The sequence below is a fragment of the Leucopleurus acutus genome (assembly GCF_964270905.1).
Source record: "Leucopleurus acutus genome assembly, chromosome: 6".
Lineage (NCBI taxonomy): Eukaryota > Metazoa > Chordata > Mammalia > Artiodactyla > Delphinidae > Leucopleurus > Leucopleurus acutus.
Genome location: NC_139149.1, coordinates 107,307,801 through 107,332,701, shown reverse-complemented (window position 1 = coordinate 107,332,701; position 24,901 = coordinate 107,307,801). Strand labels below are relative to the sequence as shown.

Genomic DNA, 24,901 nt, shown 5'->3' with positions numbered 1-24,901 from the left:
AAGCCCACTACTTCCCTTAATGTATGCATTTCTATATTTTATTGTATTTGCTGTCATAGAGTGGTTCTAAATAAAATTTCTTATTCTGTATTTAAGACGTAACACATATAATTTTCTGTTTTTGAATCATAAAACACACATCAAGAGCATATATATGTCTGTAGATATGTATGTAAAACATTAAGAAGAATCTTAGTTAATCATTTAAAATTACATTTGCTATTAAGTAACTTCTGGAATTAACTGGCTTTCTGCTTGCATTTTTGTAACCTACAGTGACAATGATTGCTTTGAGTTCATGGCCTTTCAAAGGTTGGTGATTGACTCTTGATGCAAATGTTCTCAGGGAGATCATGAAGATGCAGCCCCAGGTGATAAAGGGCCTCCTGGACCACCAGGCCCCCCGGGCAGAGCAGGACCTAGGGGGCCTCCGGGACTGGGATTTCCTGGTCCACCAGGAGAGAGAGGGCAACCAGGAGCTCCAGGCTGCCCGGGCAAGAGGGGCCCTGATGGCTGGAAGGGTCAGAAAGGTAATTTTGAATGTTTTTGTGGCAGAATGTCAAGTGAAATCATGGAAACTAAAGTAAGCTTCTCTTCTGGGCAAAGTTATTACAGTTATGGTAGAACCTCTAAAATAAAATTCCCACAATTCACTGTTCAAACCTTGAATGTTGTCAAACAAATAAAAGCATTACAGCACAATCAATACTTAAAACAAATCTTTAAAATGCTAAGATGTCTTTGCTGTTTTATTGGTTTGGCAAATTGCCTTTCATTCATTTCTCAGTATCAATGTGGACAATCTGACTTAAAATTACATGTATATATTCAAAATCTCTCTTTTTTTTACTGTCTTTTGAGATTATGCATTTTATTTGAATAAAACCACTAATATTTCATTTTAAAAATACAGCATTGTCCATGAAAACCCATTTGTAGGCATTCTAGAGAGAAAAAAAGGAGGGATTTTAAATATATTTGACAGTTATTTGGATTTCAAACAATAAAGTGACTTGTAGTTTTATAGCTGAAAACTTTTAAAAAGTTTGGAAAAAGATTGATTTAAGATTTTTCTCTTTTGTAATATGTGCATATGACTTGAGTTACATAGGTACTTGTGAAATTTTATAATATGATAATATGTTTGGTTCTTGCTTTGACAACATAGAAAGACGAATACCTTGGAATTTGATGTGGTTTAAGATCATGGTCTGGAACCATCAAAATATAACATTATTTTTATTCATATGGTACATTTTTTATTTAAGAGCTTATGGTGTAATACATTATGAGATGAAATTTCTGTTATAAAAGGGAAACATTCCATTTTAAAGGAGAAGAAAACTCAGAGCACAACTTTGAAATTTTATTTTCTTTACCAAGTGAAATGAAGGATGACAAAACCACATTGCAAAGTCATTAGAAAAACAAGAGCCAGTATATATATATATTTTTAATAAATTTACTTATTTTATTTTTGGCTGCGTTTTGTCTTCATTGCTGCACACGGGCTTTCTCTAGTTGCAGTGTACTCTTCGTTGCGGTGCACGGGCTTCTCATTGCGGTAGCTTCTCTTGTTGCGGAGCACAGGCTTTAGGTGTGTAGTTGTGGCACATGGGCTCAGTAGTTGTGGCACATGGGCTTAGTTACTCCACCACATGTGGGATCTTCCCGGACCAGGGCTCAGGCCCGCGTCCCCTGCATTGGCAGACGGATTCCCAACCACTGGGCCACCAGGGAAGCCCCCAGAGACAATATATTTGAAGCACCTGACCCATGGCAGGCCCTCAGTAAACAGAAGCTGTTATTAGTATCTCTCCCAGTCTCTTCATTTGCGCAATTCCCCCACATCCAAGCTAGGAGTCAGATCTTGGGAACTCAGTGTTGGATACTTGCTGCTATTTCATGATTTATCAAAGCTTCTGATTCCATTGTAGTAGACATCCATGGGTCTATACATCCATTATTTTTTGTAGGTTATTAAACTGATATTTCTGGGCATCAATATTTTTCTTATTCCCCTTCTATTACTGTCTGACAGTTGAAGTTCAGATTTCAGGACAGATCTTCTAGAAATTCAAAATAAACATAGTTCAAGTGACCTAATGAGACTCGAGAGTCTTCTTTTCCTTTGAATTCCACATATACCGTATGAAGAAATATCTTGATCGAGTTGTCATTGAGATTCACATTGCATTGGACTATCAATTATGTGAATGCCAATTTTTTTTTTTCATTCCAGGTGATACAGTTCCTTGTAACGTAACCTACCCTGGGAGGCCAGGCCCGCCAGGTTTTGATGGACCTCCAGGTACGATCAAGGAGAAGTTACTGTCATACACATTCCCAACTAAAAGAACTGGTAAGACAGATAAACCAATAGCAAATCCTCAGGAACTATTTAGGATATTTCTACCCTGATTATAAAGTTTTGAGGGACTACGGGGAACACCATTTGTAGCCATTCCTCTTGGGTCGCCAGTCCACCAAACCCACTCTGAATAATATTTCTGTGCAACAGAATTTACCTTGATTTGATCACATATCAGCAAAAATGATCGCCTTTTGAGCATTTTAAAACTATATCTTCTTTCTTTACTTGTGCCCCGAGAGTGAAAATTGATGACTTGCTTACTGATTATAAGTTTTACTCTATTCTGCTTTCCAAGAGACCCAAATATCTGACCAGAAACATTCTGAAAAATGCCCATGCATCTACACCCCTGATTACACTGTCATACAACCACTGCACTTGACTCAGTCACATATTTATAGCTGAATTAAACCCTAGATCTGTGTAAGGGATTTTGTCTAATTCTTTTTTATTTATTTAGAGTTCACTTAAATTGACCTGTTTAGTAGTAGCATGGCCACTAAAGGTCACCTTTCTTGTTCTACGTAACTATCAATACAAAAAGTGTTTAAGCATTGAAAGATGAGTGACTCTCTATTGCCCTCTATAACCACTGGCTTTCACAATAGTGTTGTGTAACAGCCTCCAAATTGCAGTGGGCTTTAACAAATAATATTTAGTTTCTCTCTATGGGTCTGTCGTTCAGCTGATCTAAGATGGTCTCTATCGGCTTCATGCCTGGTCCTGGGTCAGGTCAGGTCTGCAACGGGCATCTCATTGTGAGGCCAGGGTGTGCTCTGCTCCTGTGGTTGCAGAAATGCCAGAGGGTGGGGCCCAGCTTCACTTGCACTGTTCACACCTCTCATTACTTCATGGTGTTACTATCCTGTTGGCCAAAGCAAGTCACATGGCCAAGCCCCGGGTCAAAGTGTGGGAAATACGGGCCACCCACCACAAGGCAGTGGCAAGGGTGTGGAAATATAATTCTCTATCAGTGGAGTGAAGAATGGTTGGTTGACTGATAGTACGTTCATCTTCACATTTGCTGGTACCTTGTCATGGATGGATAAAAAGCACACGTGGTCACTTTCAGCAGCTTCAGCCTCAAGGGAAGTGAACACTCAGAGTTTCAGCTAGCAGTTGCATCTCCTTTGAAGTTCATGATTTATAAGTTATTTTTGCTTAGAGAACTCCTTGTAGGAAAACACAGAAGGTTTTTAAAAAACCTCAATTCGTTTTGCAGGTGCTTTTTTTTTTTTTTTTCCCGGTACGCGGGCCTCTCCCGTTGCGGAGCACAGGCTCCGGACTCGCAGGCTCAGTGGCCATGGCTCACGGGCCCCGCTGCTCCGCGGCATGTGGGATCTCCCTGGACCGGGGCACGAACCCGCGTCCCCTGCATCGACAGGCGGACTCTCAACCACTGCGCCACCAGGGAAGCACTTGCAGGTGCTTTTTGCCTGTACTTCATTTAAGGGCAAATGCAGTAAGATGCAGGGAAGCAGACTTGGTCTTTATTCTGGTGCTTTCTCATCAAGCCACACACTGGCCATCACCTCTGTCCTCTTACAAGGAAGGGTATCCTCACATATTTGTGTTTGAGACTCAGCATGGGAAGGTATCAAAAGATTCATCTGAATGGCGGTGTCCGTCCCAAAGGCTTTCAGAAAGAATTCTTTACGGTATGGCTTCTGAGAAAGTACCTTAACTCAATCTCTATGAAAAGCTTATTTGGAGCACAAGACTTACAAAAACCAAGCTAGGCACCACCTATATTTCCATAAAGTAGAAATACCCTAAGAAAGACTTAACATAGATTTTATTTTAAAAATCATCTTATTTTGTCCTCATTTGATTTTACTGTGTCTGTGTTTTGTTGTTTTTGTTTAGGTCCAAAGGGATTTCCAGGTCGTCGGGGAGCTCCTGGGTTGAGGTGTCTGGATGGGGAGAAGGGTCAACGTGGCAAACCAGGAATCTCAGAAATACCTGGTCCACCTGGTAAATAAGGGCTTTTCGTTTAGGAATGTCTCGTGATCTTAGTCAGCAAATGGCCCAGGGATCCCTAGATGGTGGGAGAATGGTTTTCTTGATATATAGTAAGCTCTTAGCTGTGTTTCGATAACTTCTAGGTTATGATACTTTTGTGATGCCTCAGGGCTCCTTAAACCTGGAGCATGAGTTATACACTATTATATTATGTTGTGGGAACTGCTCGGTCTAGACAGACTCTTTGCTGGTAAGTGAAAGCAATTAGGGAAACGTCACTGGCTTATAGGAAACACGGAGTTACAATTCATTTTCTGACAAAAGGTGGCAAAAAACAATATTGCCTCTTAAGTTACTCTTAATTTTAGTAGGTATCCCTGTATTTTAAAACAATGTGTTTTTATCAAAGTAGTAGTCTTATATGTGTGTTGGTTCTATATCTGTACATGTAACAATTTAAACAATTTTTTGTTCAATAGGTTTTCATGGTGATATGGGAGATCCAGGTTTTGGAGGTGAAAAGGGGTCCTCCCCTGTCGGGCCCCCAGGCTCTCCAGGTTCACCTGGAGTGAATGGTCAGAAAGGACCTCCGGGAGACTCTGCTATTGGCTACCCAGGACCCCCAGGAAAGAGGGGTCTTTTAGGAGTACCAGGGTCAAAAGGACTCAGAGGTGATCCTGGACGACCGGGGGCTGCAGGTATGAGGGCTGTGCTCTTCCTGTGGTCCATAAAGCCAGCTCAGTTCTGGAACAGGTCCCTGAAGAGTGTCTAGACTATCTTGCCTTAAAAATCTAGAATTTAAAATTTTCAGTCAAGCATCTTCCTTCATACATGGGCATTGGTTACATTTCCAATAACCTGCATCCGCGGTGTTGCCTTTGCATTTTATTGGTGGTTTTCAAACCCAGCTCACCGTGGCTCAGTCTGTTCAATTTGGTTCAGCAGCTACCAGACATCTGCCTGCTTTGGACTCCAGGACAGTATGTTAGCTCCGAGGGGCAGGGAGATCAGCCCACTGCCATTGCCAGGCTGAAGGAGGGCAGGACAGGCTGTCAGAGAAGAGCAGCTCCGTGGGGCAAAGCAGGGTGGGCTGGCCTTCAAAGGAAAGCTCTGGGGGAGAGCTAGGCACGAGCTGAGTCCTGGCAGACGCTGTGTTCTTTGGACAGGTGAAAGGATAGAGGGACTTTCATTCCAGCAGGGGTAGCAGGCAGGGCAGTGAAACTTAAGACGGGGAGATGGCCCTGGCACTGATTCACATCCTTTTCTGAAATCGCTGGGGATTCTTCAGGATCCCCAGCAGAGGTTTTCAGATTTTAATGTACTTAAAAATACCACGCCCCCCAAAAACCAGGGGTAGGGGTGGGGGTCATTAACATCACCGTCTTCTGGGCCCCAATCTAGGAAATTGCGATTCATGACATCAGAGCTGGGTGGAGCCCAGCAGTCCAGTCTGAATTTCAACCCCTGGGGGATGGTGACGAAAAGTGGACCCCAGATCAGACTTCTACAAACAGTGTTCTGGTTCTTTTCTAATGATGGACGGGCCAGTGTTTATTAGGTACCCATGATAGTACAATAGTACAGGGAAAATGGAAGGCGGGGAAATAAGCCACATTCTTTGTCCTCAGAGAGCTTATCCAATAGTTTGTAAGTCAGAAGCATTCATATACAAAAACCCATTTAATTAGAACGTATTATGTGAGTCAATGAAAATAATTTTGTCCCAGTAATCCCACTATCTCACTTGTGAAATGTATTTAAGGGAAGAATTCAACAGGAGATGGTTAGTACAAAAATACTGTTGTAGTATTATTCACAGTAGAGGAACAATTGAAAACAGTAAAGAGAGCTAAGTAATACGTACATACACATACACACCACACTCAAAGGAATACTATTCAGCTATTAACAATTAAAATTATATTTGCAAAGATTACAATAAAATGGAAAACATTTGCATATTAACATGCAATATGAAATAACCCAACAAATGAAAGTGCACTGGGATTACTATTTTAAAAATGCAAACATATGAACCAAAATACAATGAAAACATTAAACAATAAAATAGATTTTTAGGTTAAGGTGTAGAATTATGGAAGACTTTTTTCCCCCTGAAGATCATGATGCTATCTTTCCAATAAATACAAATTTTGAGAGTTGGAATGATGAAATCGTTTACAGAATGCAAATTCAGACAGTACAAACTGGGCGTGCAAGCATTGTGGTGGTTTGGTGTAAAGCCTGCCGCAATGTTAGAGGCTAATGGAAATCAGGAAGAACTGCATGGATTTTTAATTTGCATAAGCAACTTCTACATTGTCTACATAACCGTATCAAGTAATTCTCTTAGCAATGCATGGTTTTACCGTGCACTTGGAGCTCACTATCATCTATGATAAGAAAATCCATTCAGAGGCTTAACTCATTGGAGCCCAGAGCCGGGATCAAAATGTTTACCTCCAGTATTGATATACATGAATACCACTGTAGGCTGTCTATGTAGTGTTATGCCCTCAGTGTCACAGATGAACTGTATCATTTCAGGGCCAGCTGGCATGCCCGGATTTCCGGGTCTCAAAGGTCCGAAAGGGAGAGAGGGAAGTGCTGGGTTTCCAGGGATCCCAGGTCCACCCGGCCATTCCTGTGAAAGAGGCGCTCCAGGGAGACCAGGGCCACCAGGGCTCCCTGGAGCTCCAGGAAGTCCAGGTAAGTGTCGGCAGGTGTCAAGAACTGTGACAGGTGTGGGGTTTACCCTACTTACAGAGGAATAAGCTCACCTGTTGCTCTTTTACGGCTGCTGGCAGAAGCAAGATTCTTGGGTCAGAAACAAAGGATTTGATTATTTATGGCACTGCAAGTAGCAGGAGTTTCATGTTGCTTTGTGTATTTTCCCTGTGTCACCCAAGTGCCTCTGGGGTGATATAAGAGGGGCTAGTGGATGCCGCACACATGGTGGGTTGCAGTGTCTGAGCCTGAGATACAACAGCTATACATTAACCTGCAAGACAGCTTGCTTTTCTTACTGGGGGAAGCACTGTATCTGTCAGCCTGCTCGCTGTCAACACAACCTTGAGAAATAGCCCGAGTGAGGATGGGTCAGGACCCTCTGTTCTTGGAATACCCAGCAAGACATCAAAGAGACCCATGAGAAAGTGTCTCTCAACACAAGGTGCTGGGGGGCTGTTTCCAATATGATCTGTATTTCATCATCCAGATTGTCACCTGTTATTTAAATTCTGCTGTGTTTATCCAAATCCAAGAATACACCCTCTCAAAGGATCAAAACGAGATTGGAGCAAACCCTGCCACTACAGCTTTGTTTTTAATCACCAGTAATTCTAGATGACGTTGGTGATTCCTATAATTCTCTCATTACAAAGTGAACAGCTTGACCAAAATTCACTTGGCTGTAGCTTTAAGAAGCACCTGGAATGTTTTCTCCTATTAGTTGCCACCCTCTCCCCACCCAAGAGTAAATATAAATTCTTTACCCTTATCCACTTTCCATTTTAAAAGACTTTATAATGCATCTCAACTGGGAAATATTTATTCAAGTAATCTGCCTTTCTTTTTATAGCAGCCAGAAAAATATATACTTAGACTGATGGAGAGTCGCTACTGTGATTTTAGCTGATAAATATTGTTTACTTGGCCACAGATACACAATTTAAGCTACCATGGATTTTTTTCCTGCCCGTGTGTGAAGCCAGTTCTCAGTCTTCCTACACTGTTGTCACTGCGGTTTGTCACAGGTGCCCCAGGTTGGAAAGGACAACAAGGGGACATGGGGCCTCCTGGACCCGCTGGAATGAAGGGCCTCCCCGGAGTCCCAGGACGGCCAGGGGCAGATGGACCCGCAGGGCCCCCGGGAGTCCCAGGCCCCAGTGGGGATGATGCGCTACCTGGTCTTCCAGGCCCAAAGGGTGGGTATTGCTTTTCCATTATTCCGCCCGCCCCCCTGCCATTTTATAAACCTGAAATCCACTGCCAGGTGAAGATAATTACAGGTGACCATACTGTGGAGTTTACTGGTATATTAGCCTGACTTGGTCCGTTCCTGTGTGACTTCTCCCTTCTTCTTGTCTTCTGTATTGTGATTTCCAGGGGCAGAGTGTTCTGGTTTAGGTAAACGGGAGTGTTGGGGGGAGGGGTTAGGTCCACAGAACCTACACACACTTCTGCCCGGAGGACTGGGTGGTACTGATGGAGCAGGGAGGTCAGGGCTGATGTGCTTCCACTTTGGATGGGCCCCTCCCTGGGCCCTCCCTCTACCCTCCCCCTACCCTCCCCTCCTCCTTCCCCCCTCCTTCCCCTTCCCTCCCCCTCCCTCCCCCTCCCTCCCCCCTCCCCCTCCCTCCCCCCTCCCCCTCCCTCCTTCCTCCCTCCCTCCCTCCCCCTCCCTCCCTCCTCCCTCCCTCCCTCCTCCCTCCCTCCCTCCCTCCTCCCTCCCTCCTTCCCCAATACCCAGTTCTCTATTTTTTTTTTTTTTTAGGCACTACCTGTGTTCCAAGGCCCAGACCAACATCTTTGAACTTCTGCTTCTTTCTTTTTAAAATTTATTTATTTTATTTATTTATTTTTGGCTGCATTGGGTCCCCATTGCTGCATGTGGGCCCTCCCCAGTTGCGGAGAGTGGGGACTGCCCTTCATTGTGGTGTGCAGACTTCTCATTGCGGTGGCTTCCCACTGCGGAGCACAGGCTCCAGAGCGCAGGCTCAGCAGCTGTGGCACACGGGCCCAGCCGCTCCGCAGCATGTGGGATCCTCCCGGACCAGGGCTCGAACCCGTGTCCCCTGCATTGGCAGGCGGACTCTCAACCACTGCGCCACCAGGGAAGCCCAGTTCTCTTAAAGCTTTGTGGGATCTGGACTCAGAAGCATAAAGGCCTGCAGTTCAGATCTGTGGGGGGGGAAACTGAAGCTTGGATGGGACAGATTGTCTCTTACAGGCGAGAGGCTGGTAGTGACTGTTCCCTTCAGCATAAGCTCAGAGTTAGGGGGAGTTCGCGTCTCCACGTGGACGGCAAGGAACACAGATCTAGGAACTGTACTAGCCTATAAAACTTTTCCCTAAAAATTCATGTTACTCCTCAGGACCCCAGGGGCTACCCGGCTTCCTGGGTTTTCCGGGAGAGAGAGGAAAACCTGGCCCGGACGGACACCCTGGCAGAAAGGGAGAACACGGAGAACAGGGTTGGCCCGGCTCCCTGGGAGACCGAGGAGTGAAAGGTGACAAAGGTAAACGCAGCTAATGGCACAGCGATGCAGCATAGATTGTTTTTAGTGTTTGACCAGAACCTATAAGTATGATCCCTGAAAAAATAAAATGGAACTATCCTGCAGCTTGGATTCTGCTGCCTTTTGAATCTATGGTGTTTGTTTTAGGATTTTAAACAAAATGTATTTTCCTTTCCTCCCGATCTTATCCCATATAGCTATGGCAAATGAATTGCTCTATTAATAGAAAAAAAATTAACAAGGGCTTTGACTTAGAGCTTTTGGGTTTCAGAAAACCTTCTCACCTTTTGGGAAGGGGGTGCAGGCAGGACTCCTGGTCCCCAAACCCTCCTTCAATTTTTTTAAATGAAAAAAACAGTTTTTTTGTTAAGGCCATATAGTCTCTGTCGAAATTACACAACTCAGCATTTGTAGCACAAAAGCAGCCTGAGACAACACGTAGACAAACAAACATAGCTGTGTTCTGGTAAAATTTTATTTATGGGCACTGAAACTTGAACTTCACTTAATTTCACATGTCATAAAGTATTATTCTTATTTTGAGTCCCCTCCCCCAATGATTTAAAAGTGTGAAAGCCATTCACAGCTCATGGATTGTATAAAAACTGGCAGCAGGTGGGATTTGGCCTGTGGGCTGTAGTCTGCTGACCGCTGAACTAAATGAGTCCGCTTTCATCTGGGCCATGAATTGCATCTCTCCCAAGCTTCATTTAAAGAAAAGTTTCCATTACTATTTTTAAAAAAAGTTTCAAGACCACTGGTGTCAATGTTCTGTGCCCATCCCTGTTAAATATTTACTTTGATCTCTTAGCCATGAGGCTGTGGTGAGTGAAGGTAAGATTTCATTTCTAGTGTTAAGAATGAATGCTTGACAATTTCTAGAAACAAGGTTTTTGTCTTTAAAGCCCTTTGGGAAAATAGCCTCATTTAATTCAAATTACTTTTAGTTGATTGATTCTACTATTATTTTTTGTTTTACTAGTCCGTAAATTATTTATGTAGAATCAAGGAATCAGAGTCATTCTCCGTTAGCTTAGATAAGTGATGTTTGCTGTGCTATTGTGCTTCTATATAATTATCCCACTAAAAGTATTTAAAATTGGGTTAATGCCAGTGATGTTCTGGTAAGCTGGCTCTCTAAAATAAAGTTTTTAAAAAATGCCCTGATTACTACACTACAGTTTGCTGATTGCCAGGGTGTAAATACTCCCACCATAAATACGCTCAACATGACTGATTTAAAACTACCGATGGTTTAACAACTAGTTTACAAAATTCTTGACTTGTTACTACGTGGCTCTCATCAAGCTGAGATGAGCCCACTCCAGCCCACATCTACAACTGGATAGTGTTTGCAGAAATCAGGAGAAATATTGTATACCCTCCCTGCCTCTTAGAATTCTCTATGTGGAGAACCAAGTTAAGTGTCTGTTCTTTTAATGTAAGGAAAATATTGGAGGCTGGTTAGGAAAGGGAAGATAAGGAATTGGAAAATATGAGATGGACAATTCAAAATTTACAGGATAAAGAGATGTAGTTTTAAAAAATTTTATTGAAGTATAGTTGATTTATAATGTTGTGTTCATTTCTGCTCTACAGCAAAAGTGACTCAGTTATACACACATTCTTTTTCATATTCTTTTCCATTATGCTTTATCACAGGATATTGAATATAGTTCCCTGTGCTATATGGTAGGACCCCGCTGTTTATCCATTCTATATATATCAGTTTGCATCTGCTAATCCCAACCTCCCAGTCCTTCCCTCCCCCACTACTCTTTCCCCTTGGCAACTGCAAGTCTGTTCTCTCTGTTTGTGAGTCTGTTTCTATTTCATAGATACGTTCATTTGTCTTGTATTTTAGAATCCACATATAAGTGATTATCACATGGTATCTTTCTTTCTCTTTCTGACTTACCTTGCTTTGTATGATCTCTAGGTCCATCCATATTGCTGCAAAATGGTGTTATTTCATTCTTTTTAATGGCTGAGTAATATTCCATTTTATATATGTAACACAGATGTATTTTAGACCTGGAACTTTTCAAGCCTGTCTCTTTTTACTGAAGACTCTGAGACAAGTTTGGTTGAATTTAAGCAAACATTCACTGAGCCCTCAGTGTACACCAGTCCCCTTTGCTGGACAAGTTGGGAAAGGAATGTAAAAGGCATGGCCCTTCCTTTAGGAAGTCAATCAACAATGTTGATACTGTGCAATCTATGAACATAAATACAGTTTAGCAGGTTAAATGGGGATTTGCAAACTGGGCGTGAGGAGCTGTAACAGAATAATCACGTGTGTGGTGCTTCCTTTTGTTTTGCTCTTATATAATTAATATCTAAAGGAGCAAGAGGACCCCCAGGATATGAAGGAGAAATGGATATTATTTCGAAAAAGGGGGAAACCGGGGAACCTGGACCTCCTGGAGATGGTGGATTCCCAGGAGAAGAAGGTAAATGCTTATGTTTTTTTAACCATATCAAATAAGTTGACTTCTTTACAGGTCATTCAAACAAGCATGCATATTAGACAACTTTCCAAAAAAAACTGTAATTCGGAGATTAGGAAAGGTCATTCTTTAGATAAAAATAAAAACATACACTAAAGAACCTCATGGTACTTTTCTTTCCATGCTAGAACTTAGCTGTAGTTCATATGTGTTTATAGATTTGGATATTCCAAACTTGAATCAGTCCAGACAGATACATGAAATACTGGTACCAGGTTTAAGGTATTCCTGGTTTTGCTGGCTGATCTTAAAATGAGTAGCACAATGACTCTCCAAATCATTTCAGTGGGTGCTATTCAACCTTCAGTGTGCATCCCTTGGGGCCCTTGTTAAAACGCAGATGCTCAATCAGCAGGTCTGGGGCCGGTCTGCCTCTGACTTTCTAACAAGCCCCTTGCTGCCTGTGCTGCTGGTCCTCAGAAACACCCCAGAGCAAGGCTTTTGACAACCACATTTGTGTTTTCTTTTCCCAGTTTAGACTTAATTTGAATGGGACCTGGGTTCTTTTGTTGGCCCTCTCCTTAACGAGTTAGGGAACAAATGTTTTAAGTCCTCTGGTTAAGTCCTTCCTCATTTGTAAAATGAGCATGTTAAAATAAAGCAAGTGGGCTTCCCTGGTGGCGCAGTGGTTGAGAGTCCGCCTGCCGATGCAGGGGACGCGGGTTCGTGCCCTGGTCCGGGAGGATCCCACATGCCGCGGAGCGGCTGGGCCCGTGAGCCATGGCCGCTGAGCCTGCGCATCCGGAGCCTGTGCTCCGCAAAGGGAGAGGCCACAACAGTGAGAGACCCGCGTACCGCAAAAAAACCAAACCAAAACAAAATAAAGCAAGTGATGCTGCTCACTCCCCCCGGGGTAGCCTTGAGTCTCTTCATGGGCAGCTCCTTTTTTTTTTTTTTTTGCAGTACGCAGGCCTCTCAGTGTTGTGGCCTCTCCCGTTGCGGAGCACAGGCTCCGGACGCGCAAGCTCAGCGGCCATGGCTCACGGGCCCAGCCGCTCCGCGGCACATGGGATCTTCCCGGACCGGGGCATGAGCCCGTGTCCCCTGCATCGGCAGGCGGACTCTCAACCACTGCGCCACCAGGGAAGCCCTGGGCAGCTCCTTTTACAGTGAGGTCGCGGAAGCCAGAAACCCGTTGTGATGCAGCTTAGGGCAGGAATTAATTAGGACTCCCAGCTCCTGGGAGATGGCTTTGTCTCCTATAAGTAGGGCCAAGACCCACAGCCTAACTATCGCCTGTCACGATAGTTTAACTATTCCTTAAAGTTCAAGAGATTTCCTTCAAGAGGTCTGTAACACTTCTAACCCCATCAGGTGATAAAGGCCATCCTGGGATACAAGGGAAGAAAGGAGAGCCAGGAAGCTGTGGACCACCTGGATTTCACAGAGGGGAGCCCGGGAGGAAAGGGCAGCCAGGCCTTCCTGGACCCCCAGGCCCTCCAGGCTCACCTGGGCTGAGAGGGCTCATTGGCTTTCCGGGATTTCCAGGTGACCAGGTAAGCAACTGCTGTTTTGGAAGGAAAGAAATAATAAAACCTTTCTGCTCTCAGGATGCCCGTAAGTCATCTTACTATGCCAGTGTACATCACAGTCCTTCACTGGCTTTTAGAATGTAAGGAGCTGGTCAAGGGAAGAATGGAAACTTCTAGAAGGCCATGATGTAACTCTAATTCTGGCCAGTGCTTATGCCTGGTTCCGGTGACATAAATGATCAAGTCACTTACTCCACATTCTACCCCCAGCCTTGTTTAAACAGCTCCATAGAGACTTGCCTGAGGACTGTTGGTTTACCAGCACAAAGAGTCATCTGAAAAATGACCCAAATTCTGGTTACTAAGCTTTCCTATCCAATTGCAGACACCATAGATTTTGCTGTAAATATACTTTATCTTTACAATCATAAGCAAAATACCCCCTGAGAACCCAGGAAGTACAAATGCAGTAGCCTACATCATAATTTCTGGAAAATGTATAATATACTTTGCTACCCATCTTTTGGAATAAAATAGATTTTTCAAGTTTTGGGTATAAATTATAACAGTTTTTTTCGTATCAATTTGTTCATTCAAAACTTAAAGTTCAAGTGATGTGATGCAATTACTCTTTTGCGATCAAGTATTGGGATTTGGATGCCCCCTGTTGGTATCACTAATTCTGGAAGAGTTTCGTCAACTTTTAAAACCTAGATGCATGTAGTAGTATGCTTGCAATGCATTTCCAATTTTCTTTACCACTGCAAATTATAAAAACCAAGTTAGTTCTAGAAAATTATAACTGGATCATGTCAAGCATGTGTCATTTGTATTTGAAATTCAATTACAATCTTATTTCTGTTTCATTAAACTATCAGGGTGAGCCAGGTTCTCCAGGGCCCCCTGGACTTTCAGGAATCGATGGTACAAGAGGACCTAAAGGTATGGTTTGGAGATACAGCAGCCGTCCATCAAGCTCATAGTCCTGGGTATTTGTGGCATTGTGAGCAACTACCTCTGGCATGAAAAGTAAAGTATATCAAACAAACTGCAACATTCAAAGAGTTCTTTTTAGACTCTACGAGATAGTCAAAACGAGACCTAAATCATCTATATTTGTCATTCAGATCTAAGGGCACCATATAGAAAACAGCATGCTTGCAGGCATAGCATAACTTCCTCCTTGGTGGGAGTACTGTCAGCTGTCCTAGTGACTGCAGCTCTATAAATGACAGCTCAGGTGCCAGGAGACAGATCCGCATTGGTGGTCCATGGCCCCGTGCCCCACAGGAGCCAGTATCTCTTCTAAGGACTCCATAGGTACAGCTTTTGGCGACCCAGTTACAAGAGTCACGGTACACAGAGAAGGGCAAAGCCATGACTTCCCACCAAGTGCTAATAGTTCAGTTAAGAATTCCTGGGCCACACATAATTTACAGTTGAGTTATTTTTATCATAAGCCAAGGGTCAGCAAATGTGTTTTTCTCAAAGGGCCAGATCATAAATATCTTCAGCTGTGTGGTCTCTGCTATAACAGCTGTGCATGAAAGCACACACAGCATGAAAGCAGCCGTAGACAGTGTGCAAACAAAGGGCTGTAGCTGTGTTCCAATAAAACTTTCTTTGCAACAGGCTGCAGGCTGGATTTGGCCTCACAGGCCTTAGTTTAATTTGTGCTAAAGACAGTATTGCCTTGTAACACAACTTACATTCTGCCTTTATCAGGTTTCCAGAGAAATAGGAACAGGAAGTTAACCCAAGGGAAAAAATGTCCTCAGAGAAAGAGAGGTTTCGTTAACCCTTTATCCAGACAAACAAAACAAAAAAATCCAGGGTATCTTAAATTGCAGCATTTACACAAAAGCTTTAATATTTTTTACTATTTTTGTGTACCATTGGGTTAATATTTTTCTTTAAATCTACTTTAAAATGATTCACCTTTTTAACCTTAGCCTTAATCTCACTATCTGGGAATTCACAGGCTTGTGGTACAGTTATATTTTATTTTAATACAGATTAAAATAAATAACTTTAAAATCAGAAACAGTAATTAGTGAACCACCTAAAAATCTTCTCCCTTACTACCAGTGAAACATGCTTTACGCTTTGAGAGACACTCCATAAATAACATGATAATTGCTGTAAGAAAAAGTGAACTGTGAACATGTATTTATTCAGAAAGAATAACTTAGGTCTTCTCTTTAGAAATAGTTACAAATAGGGAAGTTTTCATATTTTATTTTGACATTTTATAGCTTCAATCAGTGTTCAGAACTCAGTCCTCTTCTACTCATCTATCCATTTATTATAGACCCTTTGTGTCTCTCAAAGAACAAACCTATTTCTTCTTGTTTCCTTCCTACTTGTATTTGGCCATGTTTGCAAGGAAACAAAATGCAATGAAGGTACTTGGAGTAAAAGCTGTCTCGTGGAGCCCACAGATAAGATAGTTCTGCAGGACCATAGTCTGAAGGAACCTAGCCCTTGGGAAATCCATGGATTTTTCTCTTGAGACTTTTCTCCATGATCTGTTTTTTACTTACCTGCCTACCAATTGGCTTTATCACTCTCTATTCAGTATCCTTTCTGGATGTGTTTGGATTGCACTTGATCATGCTCTATATTAGGACGTCGTGAAAATGCTTTTGATTTCTGCCTCAATAGGCAAGGGCCTCAAGTTCTTACTTTTTATTACAATTCCTAAAGGAAAGACTGGCTGACCTGGGATGGACCAGATTCATACCCTTCAAACAATTAACCACAATTATGAGTAGGGTCAGGTGGAAGAGAACCTACCATAGGTGTGGGTGGGACCCCTTAAAAGGGATGTTCGTGTGTAGATGCTTTAAAACATGCCTAATTAGCTCTCTTCTCTTGTAATCCCATCAATTTCCTGCCCTTCCCTACCATACCATTTTGAGTCCTCCATTTGTAATTGGCTCCCAGCTATAATGTAAGTCCTTGTGTCTGGAAGGATGCAGCAGCAGTGTGGAACAGCTCTGTGGGACTGTAGGGGTCACTGCCTACAATGGCCTACAACTGCCTACAATGGCCTCCAAAGTGCCATCTCTTGTGAAGTCATCAGTAAGATGACTTGTGATTTCGGTTTTTTACAAGGACACCGAGTTGAGCTTCCTTGAAGAGAGCTTGAAATGTGATTGCAGCAGCTGAAACAGTGACAGTTTCTGCTTTCTGTTTCTAAAAAACAATATAAGGATACTGAATGCCAAGTAATTTCTTAAATAGATCCCTAAATTTGAAATTATTTTAGAAAATTTAAAAATTTAAACTTATTAAGATCTATAGTTTCTTATGACTGTTTTGAACTATAAAATAGGGTGTGTGTGTGTGTGTGTGTGTGTGTGTTTAAATCACAGCTTGCATCTATGTTTCTGTTTGTTCTTATGTAAGCAAAAAAAAAAAAGCATTGTTTCAAAAATCCTCTCCTGGAACGTTGAGGATAGACTATAAAGGGAAGTATCATGAAAGTTATTAAGTCACTTGTATGAGCAAAATTAAACTCTCTTAAATAATGTTATGTGCATTTTATCACTTACAGGATACAAAGGGGAACCTGCAAGTCAGTTTGGCCTACCTGGTCCAAAGGGTGAGCCAGGTAGCCCTGGATATCCAGGTATAGCTACATACTTTTCTTATTAAAACAAAAAAGAGTAAGTTTGGTTTGAAAAATAGTGCAATTACTTTATCTTCCTAGCTGGCCATGGTTGTATCAGTATTATATTCTCCCTTCACTCATTAAGATACCTATCAGAAGGATTATGTATAAGCACTGGCCTAGGAGGACACCAGGATTATACACCAGCAACTCACCATCTTTTCTCCACCGTGGCTCCCATGACCTAGGATGTTAACAACACACTTCCCTAGGCATGCCCAGATTTTGGCAGGGTCAAAAATGATTATTGCAAGCAATTAAAATTTGGACTGTTTTGCAAATCTATAACTACAAATGATACATTAACAATAACCACTCAGCTGACTACAGCTGCAGGTTGTCATTCCAGCCCTTTCTTTCCTACTCAGAAAAGCATAGGCGAGGGACTTCCCTGGGGTCCAGTGGTTAGGACTCTGCACTTCCCTGCAGGGTGCACGGGTTCGATCCCTGGTCAAGGAACTAAGATCCCACAAGCCTCATGGTGTGGCCAAAGAAAAAAGAAAAGCAAAGGTGAATGCCCTGAGGAGTGCAGTTGCTGAGATATGATTGAATACCTCCTTTACTAAGTATCTAGTTTACTCAAAACCAAACAAAAGGAACGTAAAGCCTCATCATCAACAACAAATCTCAGTCTTTCCAAACAGCACTTCATGTATCAGCAACAATAGATGTGTAATCCCTCAGAACATATCGTGATGTTCCAGTGAGTTCCTGCTCTCCGGTAGAGGTTGTGGCTCGTCACAGTAGACGACCCACAGCTGACAAAACATACACGTGCTTTTACTTAGTAATTCCACGTGTAGGAATATATCTTAAGTCAATAATCAGACAAATGTACACAGCTCTGTGCACAGGGATATCCACTGCCTGGAAAGAATTTGTTTCTTCACAGATGATTGGTTCCATAAGTGATGCCCAATGTCATTCAGCTGATAGTGGACAGGTTAGAAGCCAGGGTTGTATTTAGATGGGTCCACTGGAAATTAAAATATCTCATATTAGGGGCTTCCCTGGTGGCACAGTGGTTGAGAATCCGCCTGCTAATGCAGGGGACACGGGTTTGAGCCCTGGTCTGGGAAGATCCCACATGCCACGGAGCAACTAGGCCCGTGAGCCACAACTACTGAGCCTGCATGTCTGGAGCCTGTGGTCTGCAACAAGAGAGGTCACGACAGTAAGAGGCCTGCGCATGGCGATGAAGAATGGCCCCTGCTCTCCGCAACTGGAGAAAGCCCTCACACAGAAACGAAGACCCAACACAGCCAAAAATAAATAAATTTATAAAAAAAAAATATTTCATATTAATAGTTTTGTGTATTACCTTAAAATTCTCTTCGGCAGTGGCCATGTTTCATTCCATACAACAGAAAGAATATCTGAGAAGAACTATTATGGGAAATTTTATTTCTTTATTTTTATTTATTTACTTACTTTAAAGAATAAATCAATTTTTTTATTATTTTTAACTTCAGAAATTTTATAGTTTTTTTTTTTTTTGCGGTACGTGGGCCTCTCACTGCTGTGGCCTCTCCCATTGTGGAGCACAGGCTCCGGACGCGCAGGCTCAGTGGCCATGGCTCACGGGCCCAGCCGCTCCGCGGCATGTGGGATCCTTTCGGACCGGGGCACGAACCCGCGTCCCCTGCATCTGCAGGCAGACTCTCAACCACTGCGCCACCAGGGAAGCCCTATAGATTTTGAGTCATCTTTACACTCTATAAATATCCACAATTCAGTAAATTATGGACACTGGGAAGGAACATTTAAAATAAGGAGAATGAATTAATCTTTGTTTTTATACAATAAGGTTGCTAAAATGGAAGTCTAACAGGAAAACAAGCTATTGCAACTGGCAAAAACTTCCTTCCCCACTCTCTTTCATATGGGTCCTTTACCTCTGGCATGGTCAAATAGATTTAGATAATATAATACTTTAACTGAAATGTACAGCTTACGTGTACATTTGGAGGGGAAAATAGCTTTGAGGTTAGCATTGTGGAGGCTCATAAAAAGTACCAGAGCGAGGTCTCAGAAAGGAAAATCACTGGTTCAAAGTCAACCTCCTTTACCACTGAGCATATGGTCTTGGGCAAGTTGCTTGTCATCTTTGAGCTGTTTCCTCACCTGTAAACTGGCCCTATGCATATTACAGGTTGTTCTGAGGATCAAATGAGATTCCTTGAAAGCAATTTATAAGCTAAAAATTGCTACACAAATGGAAGGTGTAATTCATCATTGTCATCAGCAGTCAGCAAAACATGAAGAGATTTTTCCACACTTACTGGTATTTTTATGTAAACCTTTAAGATAGTAAGATTTTATAAGCTAAAAAGAGTCCAAAATGGAAACCTTTGAGATTACCTAATACTGTAAGTTAAAAATCATAGAACTGAGTTATTTTATATGTAGGCTAACTTTTTCAAGAAAGTTTGCCTTGGTGTACTTTCTCTGGTCTCCTGTGGTTGTCACCGTTTAAATGGTTCCCTTTCCCAAATGCCATAGCTTTTGCTTAAAATTTTAAAATTGCATCATATGTTATTCACCAGCACAGAGTTTACCTAAACATGCAATTTCCATTGGCTTGAAAACTGCACTGAATTTGAACAAGCCTATCAAAAAGGCGTAAATCTGCAGCCTGTCTCAGGGGATTTTATATGATTGTATTGGGTTCAGTTCTACCTCCCTTTTCTCTGTTTCAGAGAGAAAATACAGTACAGCTTAACTCACAGGTTCTGTTCTTAATATAACTGTGATTGGAGAGGCAAGGCTTTAATGTTTCAGTTTCTTCATTTGGAGGTGGGAAAAGGCTGCCTTCCCTTTACCACAGGAATATTTTCAGGATGAAGAAAACAATACACAGTGAAGCTCATAGATCTCAAATTTGATTGGGAACAAGTATAGACTAACATAGGCTTGTTTCTCTTGTGTGTTACAATAAATAGTGACTATGACCCCCGTGGGTTTGTAAATACAGAACCACATATTTTATTTGCAGATTCAACTGGTCATTTTCAGCACAGACTATTGGTTTATCCTACAAATATAAATTGTATTGATATTAAAGTCATACATTATAAATAAACACATGGGGAAGTCATCTTCTCTAGTAATCAAAGAAATGTAATTTAAAGGAAGTCTGAAATATCATTTCATCCTTACTAAATTAGCAAGAAAACAAATCAACAAATTAGAAGGTCCTCAGTGAGCACATGGCATGATGGTCTTGGGGCTGTGTGGGGGTGACGTGTAGGGCTGTGAGCTGGTAGAGCATTTATCCAAACCATTTGGCAACCTCTGTCAAGAACCAGATGCTGAATGGTCTGTTCTAGAAGACTCAGAACAGTTGGGCCTTTCTCTTCCGCACGTCACTGTCCTGAGAAGGGGACTGTAGTAGGTTTTTTTTAACCTAATAGATGTATCCACCAGATGTAATGTGTGGTTCTGGAATGGGACCTGGTGTGGACTCACCGGCTGTGAAGGACATTGAGGGGACGATTGAGAAAACTCAAATATGGAAGGAGGATTATATGATATTAAGGGTCATTATTAATTTTCTTGGCTGTGATAATGTTACTTTGGCCACATAGGAAAATGTTATTTTTCAGACTTACCTCCTGAAATATTTAGGGATGAAATTCCACGATGTCTGTGATTTACTTTAAAATCCTTGAGCATTTAAAAATGCATTAAAAAGAACCAAAAATTCTACTCTTAGGAATTTTTCCTGAGGAAATAATTTAATAGGAGAAAAAATTGATTAAAGATATATAAAGATCATTATGCATAACAGCAAGAGTTAGAAATAACATGGATGGCCAACAGTAGAGAAAATTAGATTAATTAATTTAATTAGGGTTAACTCAATAAGCTATCAGCCAGTTATTTAAAAACAATAATTAGGAAAATGATATCAAACTTGGAAAATTACTTATGATGCAATGCTAGCTAATTAAAAAATCAGAATATAAAATTGTAGGCCTTATTTGCACATTTGTTATACATATGAAACACTGTATTAAATTGGTGGGATTATAGGTGTTTTGTTTTCCATTTTTCCTTAATGTTATCTTTTCAGCAGAAAAATTGTACATGTAAAAAAGTAAGAATAGAAAAGAAAGAGCTGAAGTTGGAGGTTTTATAGATTCACCACCTTGAAGAGCAACTACAACTACTCAGATGTTTGGTCCTTTTTTCTTTAGGACATTTGGGAGCACCTGGAGAGCAGGGCTTGCCCGGTGTTCAAGGACCTGGAGGACCACCCGGAAGGCCAGGACCGCCTGGCTCCTCTGGACCAGCGGGGTGTCCAGGTACCTCAAAAGGAGCCTGGAGAGTTCCCGGGCACTCATCTATCTCTTGGTGTAGGGGAAGAAGCTGGCTCTGCCTTTTCCCCAACCTGTGACTTTGGACAAGTCACTTAAATGTACTATTCCTCACCTGTAAATTGGAGATAGACCAATATTACTGAGTTGGTCTGGGAGTAAATGAAGACAGCACCTGTCACGCACCTAGGAAGATACCAGGCACAAAGTGATGGTCTGACAGAGGAAAGCTCCTTTCCAACCTTCCCTCATGCACCTACCATTCAGGAGGCTGGTTTCCTATTCTCCTTTAGACTTAAGCCAAACAGCACACATTCAACACAACATTTTAACGGCTCCTCCTCTTGCCAATTCAGAATCAAGTGAGCATTTCAAATCATAATTGGCAACTTTAATCACTCAAGTGTATTTTCTCCTCTTGAGATTAAGTTAGGAGGTCTAGAAAGAAAAAGTAATAAAACAGTATCCCAGTTACCCATAGATTAAGAATATAGATGACCTTCCCATTTCACGAAACTCATATCATCTGGGTATCTGCAAAGCCTCCCTGTTGTCCTCAGGTAATCCAGGGCTGCCTGGGCTGCAGGGACATCCAGGAGAAATGGGGGATCCTGGGCCAAGAGGCCTCGTGGGCGATCCAGGGGCACCAGGTCTTCCTGGAATAAAAGGTGAGTCAAAAGGAGGCCCGACCCATCAGAAAGCTCTCCCCGGTGATGCTCCCACAAGTTCACAGTGCCTTTCTAGCACCCTAATGACATGCTCTGGGGCCTGGCTCTTTCCAAGGATGCCTGTTGCCGCCTCCTGTTCTTTCTTACTTGGGCGGCGCTTGCCTGGTCTCTGGACCCACTCTACCAAAATGATGCTGCTGCCCCCTCATTTTTTTTTAACATCTTTATTGGAGTATAATTGCTTTACAATGGTGTGTTAGTTTCTGCTGTATAACAAAGTGAATCAGCTATACATATACGTATATCCCCATATCTCCTCCCTCTTGTGTCTCCCTCCCACCCTCCTTATCCCACCCTCTACGTGGACACAAAGCACCGAGCTGATCTCACTGTGCTGTGCAGCTGCATTTCCCCTATTGTTTTCCATGATGTTCCAGCCTTTTCATTTATTCTTTCCCCAGATAGTCAAGCTCCTGTTATGTCCTAGATTCTAGGACACAATTAATTGTGTGATACTAGGCACACAATTTTGAAGAAAATAGAGATGGTTCCTGCCTTCACAGAGCTCACAGTTTAGGAGGGGAGACAGATATTAAATGTATTTTTGTCAGTTGTGCAAAGGAAAAGGAAAAGAGTAAGATGCTATGGAGAAAGAGGAATTAATATTTATTATCTTGGTTTGATAGAGAAACATTTTTTTCCTGGTTAAGTTTTTTCCCTTTAAAAGTATAGTAGACTGGTAATAACATAGGTCTGGTGGGATAGAATAGAATAGAATAGAATAATTGGTTATTAACAAATATTCATGCCCCTCCATACAGCCCTGGTACTTATTCCTTTTCAGTCCATTTCTTTCATTTTAGATTTCTTTTTTCCCATGGGTACCTTGTGTATACCTCTAGCATGACACTTACGTTGTATCATATTTGTTTAGAGGTCTTTTTTAAAAAGCAAGAATCATTTTTTTAAATTGAAGTATAGTTGATTTATAATGTTGTGTTAGTTTCAGGTGTACAGCAAAGTGATTCAGTTATACATACATATATACATATTTTTTTTCAGATTCTTTTCCCTTATAGGTTATTTAAAAATACTGATTTTAGTTTCCTGTTCTATATAGCAGGTCCTTGTTGGTTATCTATTTTATGTAGTAGTGTTAATGTTAATTAACATTAGTGTGTATATGTTAATTCCAAACTCCTAATTTATCCCTCCACTCCTTCCCCCTTTGGTAAGCATAAGTTTGTTTTCTATGTCTGTGTGTCTATTTCTATTTTGAATATAAGTTCATTTGTATCGTTTTTTTTTTTTTTTAGATTCCACATATAAGCAACAGCATATCATATTTGTCTTTCATAGTCTGGCTTGCTTCACTTAGTATGATAATCTCTAGGTCCATCCTTGTTGCTGCAAATGGCATTATTTCATTCTTTTTTATGGCTGAGTAATATTCCTCTGTGTATATGTTACCACATCTTCCTTATCCATTCATCTGCCAGTGGACATTTAGGTTGCTTCCATGTCTTGGCTATTGTAAATAGTGCTGCAATGAATGTTGGGGTGCATGTATCTTTTTCGAATTATGGTGTTCTCTGGATATATGCCCAGGAGTGGGATTACAGGATCATATGGTAGCTCTATTTTTAGTTTTAAGAACTATTTTTTGTATCCTTGGAACCAGTATATTCCTAGTGAGTCTGTTGGTTGGTTATTGTAAGTATTTATTTACTTATAGAAATAAATAAAAATTTAAATATATTAATAAATTTTAAAAATTTTATAAATTTACTTTTATAAATAAATACAATTAATTAATTAATGGAAAAATAGAGAATGAACAACTGAACAAGTAGCTATGAGGTTGAGAGTCTGTCCTCACTTCGATCAATAGTTGAAGGGTCCAGCCTTACTTGGAAGGTTTCCATAACTGAGACCCCTCTCTCTCCTTCCTCGTTTTTCCTCCCACTCACCTTCTGCTCGTTGGCCCATACATACACTAAATTTTGGTCAAATAAAAAGTACTTCCTCTCAGAAGAATTGGAAATCCCTTCTTTTGGGCTTAGTCAGTCTATTGTTTTGCAAATCCAAGTAATGTTTCTCCACGCTCTCACCTCTTCGCTCATCAGATAGATTTCAAATAACTCCAGTTGTCCAGCAAGTAGTAGTGTGGTGGTAAGTATTACCTAGTGCCTCTGTACAGAGGGAAGCCGTTTAGTTTGAAGAGTTGGTATACTTACGAATTTCTATGCAGCCAAATAAGCAGACAGGAAAAGCTCCCACCACAAGATACCTTTGTACTGTCCCCCTTCCTCTTCACTGGCATTTTTAGTAATGTGAAGTATAGTGATTGGTGATAAATTTAGCGTTCCAAGCAAAATAATTTTGTATTTTTAAGAGTTTCACTGGTTCTTGTGGCTGTTTCCTGTCTCTGGCAATCCCTATAGCCCTGGCGGGATATTCTTTGATGCTCTTTTGAGTGTCTGGAGGACAAAATTGATAAAGAACCAAAAGAAAACGTTTTCCATTACTTCTGCTGCATCTCCACTTCTTCCTACCCTCCTAGTTTAGTGAAATGGCAAGGATTTTCAAGTGTCCGGGTGCCATTTTATGCACTCAGTTTGACTAAAATGACAAGGTTCATGTCGCTCTGGTTGATTCTTCCTTCCCTTGAATTAGTTCA

At 41.6% G+C, this 24,901-nt stretch overlaps 1 protein-coding gene across 1 annotated transcript in view; it reads left to right on the top strand.

Annotated features, from left to right (window-relative positions):
- The window catches only part of COL4A4 (collagen type IV alpha 4 chain), a 138,487-nt gene that overhangs the window by 86,072 nt on the left and 27,514 nt on the right, over positions 1-24,901 (top strand). Inside the window, exons 25-37 of the mRNA XM_082841199.1 lie at positions 347-530; positions 2,243-2,311; positions 4,241-4,348; positions 4,816-5,034; positions 6,884-7,045; positions 8,092-8,262; positions 9,433-9,576; positions 11,922-12,029; positions 13,401-13,582; positions 14,437-14,500; positions 17,118-17,192; positions 21,434-21,541; positions 22,114-22,221. Of these exons, the coding sequence (XP_082697325.1) occupies positions 347-530; positions 2,243-2,311; positions 4,241-4,348; positions 4,816-5,034; positions 6,884-7,045; positions 8,092-8,262; positions 9,433-9,576; positions 11,922-12,029; positions 13,401-13,582; positions 14,437-14,500; positions 17,118-17,192; positions 21,434-21,541; positions 22,114-22,221 (1,702 nt within the window). The remainder of the gene's footprint in view (positions 1-346; positions 531-2,242; positions 2,312-4,240; positions 4,349-4,815; positions 5,035-6,883; positions 7,046-8,091; positions 8,263-9,432; positions 9,577-11,921; positions 12,030-13,400; positions 13,583-14,436; positions 14,501-17,117; positions 17,193-21,433; positions 21,542-22,113; positions 22,222-24,901) is intronic.